The sequence below is a fragment of the Azolla caroliniana genome, unplaced genomic scaffold (assembly GCF_043228905.1).
Source record: "Azolla caroliniana isolate FFs.n. ecotype wild unplaced genomic scaffold, voAzoCaro1.0.p SCAF_17, whole genome shotgun sequence".
NCBI lineage: Eukaryota > Viridiplantae > Streptophyta > Polypodiopsida > Salviniales > Salviniaceae > Azolla > Azolla caroliniana.
The window spans coordinates 8,194,964-8,201,246 of NW_028230452.1; the positions used below are offsets into that span (position 1 = coordinate 8,194,964).

At 35.2% G+C, this 6,283-nt stretch overlaps 1 protein-coding gene across 1 annotated transcript; it reads left to right on the top strand.

Moving 5' to 3' along the window:
- Nucleotides 1–308: 308 nt before the first annotated feature.
- Nucleotides 309–6,067, top strand: LOC147853061 (uncharacterized). The gene is made up of 8 exons (XM_087333388.1): nt 309–617; nt 1,300–1,751; nt 1,920–1,992; nt 3,196–3,276; nt 3,364–3,427; nt 3,953–4,040; nt 5,707–5,791; nt 5,878–6,067. The coding sequence occupies exons 1-8, from the start codon at nt 513–515 to the stop codon at nt 5,911–5,913; spliced, it is 984 nt and encodes a 327-aa protein (XP_087189514.1). The 5' UTR covers nt 309–512; the 3' UTR covers nt 5,914–6,067.
- Nucleotides 6,068–6,283: the final 216 nt, after the last annotated feature.

Here is a 6,283-nt window from a genome sequence, read left to right on the forward strand (position 1 = left end):
CCAATCGAGAAAAATGCACATATGTTATGTTTATTAAGTAGAATTGGAATCCACACACTAAAAGAGGTGTGATGGCATCAAACGAGGAGCGGAGAACGTTATCTATATGATCCCGAAATCCGGACAAGGTGTGATGGCAGTCATCGAACCCGTGGAAATGGATTGTGTGTATGTCTGTGTGCGTGTGTGTGTATTTTATATGTGGGGTCAATGTTAATAATTTCACAAAGCTATTATTATTATGGATGGGGGTCATAAGATTTTCACAAGCAAAGAAGAAACCGATAGACCCCTCAAACAAAGATAACAAAAATCGAATCAAATATCAAGACTTGAAGAACCCACCCACATCAGGAAACTCGAAGCTCCTCTCTCTCTCTCACAGACAGAGGTCCGCAGATCGAAGCGCTGCAGCCCTATGGGCCTTCAAAAAGCTTTTTTGTTTTCTCACCATTAAATCTGTGGTCCTCCTCCTCCTTCGTCATCATCTCTTCTTCTGCGCTCAAGTCTCCATGGGGTGGAAAGGAAAGCTCGTTAATAAAGCTGGGCACTATCTTTCTCAGTCATTGGAATTTCCTCTCAAGCAGCTCCACAAATATGCATCATCCCCCACCACGGTATTTTATTTGCATAATTTCATATGCGTCTGTTTTTTTCTACATCAATTTGCATTAAGTGATGATGGTGGCTCATAAGGATTGATGAACACGATGGGAAACAAAAGGATTGATGAATGATTTGAAACATACGGGTTTATAATGACATGTTAAGATTTAATGAGCGATGTAGCATAAGGATTAGTGATGGTACATAAGTGATTAACGATGAAACATAAAGAGTAACTGCGATGCATACAGGTCAATAATAAAAAAATAAGGATTAGTTATGGGCATGAAGATCAATGTTAAAACGCAAGCATTATGATGAATTGTGCCAGCTGCATATGAATAATGTTAACCTCAAATCATTGAACCTTTAAGTAATTTCTGCAAAAGAAGGAATCTGTTTCTACTGGCTATGTCTAGAATAATGTTCGAAAAAGGAAAATGGTTTCATGGCCATATCTGGAAAATAATGTTTTGGAAAATAAATGTGTCCATTGGCCACATCTGGACTAAACGTTGTATTGAGTGAATATGTTTTCATTGGCCATACATCTGGAATTGACTTTGGCAAAATGAGCAATTCATTTCTCCATTTTTATCAAAATAATGATTTTTAGGAAAACAAACACGTTTACAATTGGATATATATATCTGGAATGATGATTGTATCTGTTTCATTATCGTAAAAATGGAGGTGGGTGATGATGGCGAAGGTCATGAACATCAACATATTCCAGATGGTAATTTTGAAGAAAAAGATGGAGAGGATGGATATGGACCCGATACATCATCTCTGACAGCATTTCTTTTGTCATTACTATCCACTTCAGAGACGAGCAATGCAAGGAATGATAATCTCGATGCCTCAGAAGGTAATGATAGTGGATCTACCTCATGTTCATCAAGGCAGCCACATAATAATATCAGTGATGATGAACAAAATCCGAGCATACAAAGATCTTCACATGATAATTCATTGCGGAATAATTCATTCTTATCTATGTCACAACCAACTTCACCAGCTACACCTATTAGACTTCCACCTTTGTCTGACAAATCAGTGCTTCTTTCTGAGGGCTTTCGCGCTTTCATATATTTAGCACTGCCGAATATTGTAAAGGATCGGCATTGGGTTTTGTTATATAGGTATTTATCTGGCTTTTCTTTCTATATATGATAGGATGGTAAGAATTAGTAGGGTTGTGTTAAGATCAAGAATTTTCTGAAAAGGGTGGATGATGACAATCAATTTCTGTTGTTCTTGTTTTCACGCACAGATAAAATTTTCATGTTTGCTATTTTTTTGAAGGGCAGCACTGCGAAGCATGGTATTTCATTACAAACACTCTATCGGAGAAGCTCTGCTCTTTCTGAACCCTTTTTACTGGTACATTTTACCATGTTTGTATCAATAATTTGATATGATTTCAATGTCACCAATGATTCATAATTGTGGAAGTTTTCTTATATGTTAGCTTCTCTCTTGGCTATCAGTTTTGTGGCTGGAACATATTTATCTGTCTATTTTCATGAAGGGAAATACTATTTGGCTAGATACTTCTTTTTCCAATGTGAAATTGTAATTGGTAAGTAGCTGAGATGTCATATGCTACTTAGAGCAGCATTTTATAATTAGAAAGTTAGGGACAAACGCAGAACAGATCAATATGAATTTGCTTATGCAGGAGTATATTTCTATAACAGAAAATGTAAAGTACCACTTACTCACTCGAAAAATAAAGAAATGAGATGTCTATGAGAAAAGGATTTTCGGGCATTTACTTCTATGTAAAGTATGTGTGAAAAGTCATACAAAATATTTGCCGAGTATATTCACGATCAAGAGTCAAGACCTCAATTCATTTCAAGATTTAAGAACATCTATGATGCCAATTACAGGATATTATGGATACATAATAAAATCAGGATGCTTACTATAGAAGCATTTATCACTCTGCGCTTAGCTGGTTTCACTCTCTAAATAAATGGCACCACATGGATGGTCATTCAACACACACCATAGTACAAAGGAAAGATGTACCCAAAAAGGGCACTCAAGAAAAACAGAGCTTCGTTTAAAAATGTTTTTGTCGTCAGATCTTTGACTGAATCAAAGGTGTATATATTGATGAATGAATAAAGATATGAAAGTGATATCTTATTACGCACTACTATGGATCTTTGATACTCGATTCTTTCTCTTGGAGTTGTAAGGAGGGCCAAGAAGTGACTGATGCAAGGAAGTCTTTTGATGAATGAAAAATGATCGATGATCTTTAGTTATTGATTGATGGAGCACAGGTTACTGATATGGAATAATAAAATTTTGTACAGATGGAAACCATGCAGTTAGTTGGAGTTCGAAGCTGAAGGAAATGAAAAACATGAAAAACAATGAGTCCATCTTGTCTGAATAATCAGTGTTTAAAGTTCAAATGCCTATAAAGAGAATTTAGTATATATTGAACCAAAACATATATATATATATAGTATAGAATATATCTTCCACAGAATATTTAGGAAGTCATAGAAAGTTATAACTTATACTTCGTCCACTTTCTGAATAAATTTGAGACTTTGATCATCGCAGGTAACTGGGGATTTTCATGGAGCTACATTTGGTGGGCTTTTGACTGCACCTCTGATACCCACATCCAAAAAGAAATACTTGGCAAGTACCTCAATCCATTATTAAGATCTATGCAGTTCCTCATTTGATGTCTATAATTCTACTTATCGCAATGTACTGATCATGTAGGGAACTAATGACATGTTTGTTTTCACAAATGTCAATGAAAAAATGCAAATCTTCAGGGCCACCGGTAATGTGTTATCCAAACCAAATATGTCATATGGTTAATTATATCAGCAATTGAATTCTGCAACAACTTAGATCTGAATTTAATTGTTATTTGCTATTTGTACTTGACATATGTGTGTGTATTAAGTTGCATCCATATGTAAATATGATATTACTAATTGTCTGTCATTTCCACTTGACAGGAAGTATATGTGTACACATTGTTTAGATACTTATTCCCGTTGGATGACAGTCCAACCTTTTTTTTTGTAAATGCTAGTCTTGAGAGTTTTCTGCCTTCTTGTATTCTTATAAGTTTATAACTGTTGCCATTTAAGGAAATGGAATGGAACTCTGATGATATATTATGGAGGACAGTATCTAGCTAGTTCTGAATGATTGAGGCAGAACTATGTGAAATTGTTCTTTTATGTTTTATCAGTTACAGAAATGTACCCGCAAATCAGTTAATAATTAACCAAATTCTTGTCACAGAAGATTTCTCTGGTTAACAATACTGGCTGATATACTCTCAATTTGGCTGTAGGTGCAAACAGGTACTTCCTTTTGTGCATGAATGATGCAATTTCTTTGGGAGGTGGTGGCCATTTTGCACTTCATCTTGATGAGGATCTGTAAGTTTGCAAGTTCTATTTTAAATGGTAGACAGTGAAAATTTATCGCAGTGTTATAGAAAGAAAGATATATTAACGTCTTTTAAGAGTAGAGAAGCCCATTAATATTTTGTAATCGGAAATAGTAGTGAAAATGCATTGCTCTGTTGATTCGATATTATGCTGCATTGCTCTGTAATCTTTTTTGAGATAATGAGATCTACAAATAAAACCCCATTTGCTATGTTTTTTTCCCATGAAGTTTGAGTTTTTTACTTGGTTAGTTGGGAGCTGTTTAAAGGCTTTGTATGGTTGGTTCATCCATCATAGCAAGCCTAGTGAAGCCATGGGCATGAAATTTTAGTTCTTTGATAGGTCGTTTACTTTGTCCATTTTATCTGCATTATAGCTGTGTGGTACTTTCATTCGTTCTGCTTAAAAGGGAAACTGGACAGGAACGAGCAGACTGAAATATGGTTGTCCCTTTGTGGCTGCTTGTCTTTATTTTATTAGGGCAGGCTCCATTTTTACCTATTTATTATATGTGCTATGACATGTTCAACTTGTTGTAGTTGCTAGAAAAATTCCTCATTTTCCCATATTTGCATATACCGTTCCTCTCTTTATGAGAGAGGTTAGTCTTGATAATTTTACCATCTCCATTGTGGATTATTCTTCCTTGGTTTGCGTCATTCCTTAATGCATGCTCTAAAGCAAGCACTTGGGATAGTCAGGCTTGAAGTTTCCTACTTATAGATAAATGGGGAAAGTATGCATGTATCTGCATCAGCATCTCTACAAAGTGCTGAAGCATACAAACAAGTAATATAGTAATGTGAAACAGAAGAATCAATCACATACAGTGGATGCCCTTCCCTCTTCTGCACTAAGAGCAAAGTGCTGCCACTTGAGATTATGATTGGCAGAGGTAAAGCAAAGTTAGTAGATCTGACTCCCAAATTTTCAGATATTTGGCGATCTAAATCTTATGCAAATTTTGCATGGCTGTTAGTGGCATCGAAGTCCAATCAATGTATAGCTACATGGCTTGAAATATATGATGTGCCCATTAAGATGTATGAATTCTGAGCTTGATAACCAAGTTCCCAAATACAAAAGAACTTTAATTGCCATATCGAGTCCAGAAGAATGGTCAACAGCCGTGTTGGAGGAACATTTTAAACTCTAGACACCAACTTTATTTTCACCTTTAATATCCTTGTAAGAAGTTAGATTCTTGATCCATTCAGATTCAGTGCAGAAGAATAGGGATGGAAGCAGAAGTTGTATGTATATATATATATATATATATATATATTGGTCCCATAGGTCATGTATCACTAAGTACAAGGAGCTGATCTTCCCACACCAAGTATCATATATATATATATATATATATATATCACTCAATTCAACTGAAAATGTTTCACTTTTGATCCCATAGGTCATATATCACTAAGTACAAGTAGCTGATGTTCCCACACCAAGTATCATATATCTATCTATCTATCTATATATGACCTATGGAACCAAAATTGAAACATTTTCAGTGGAATTGAGTGGTGATGATTCTTGATTATCAAAAATGTTACTCTAGATCGTTGCGATTGATTAGAGACACATTAGAGACACGTAGAGAGAGAGAGAGAGAGAGAGAGAGAGAGAGAGAGAGAGAGATTTTATACAGGTTAAATGGCTCTAGTGGTGCTTGTTACACGTTTGGCAACGAGTGTTTAGCGACTTCCTCAAATTTCTCAGTTGCAAATGTCGAAGTAAGATTCTTGTAATTTAACTATTTAGACATGAGATTTAATCATTAAACTTCATATTATCTTTGGTTTTTTATTCTCTTTCACAGTTGTGGGGATTTACCCATGTATCCAAGTATGCATAAGCGGGATGGATCATGATACCAACTTTTACTTTGCTGTTTTATGTATAATACTTCAAACTTCAGTCTGTAAAAAGGGATTTATGATTGAGGTTAATTGTAAATGCATTCTACATATGTGTTTCAGCAATTTAATATAAAGATGTGTTTTCCCATACATCACCCCCATTTGACTCTATAAGAATTTTAAAAACGAGAATGATTGGTTGTATGCGCAGCCTCAAGTTTTTTACTTAAGCAGTTTTTTTTTCTTGCGAGTAATTCTTGGTGTGAATCATAGACTGATGTACAATGATTACATCCGTCTTATCATTCTTCTTGCGTTTGATAGTTTTGTGTATATATCTTTCTTGGTCTGTCTTGTGAGGTCATT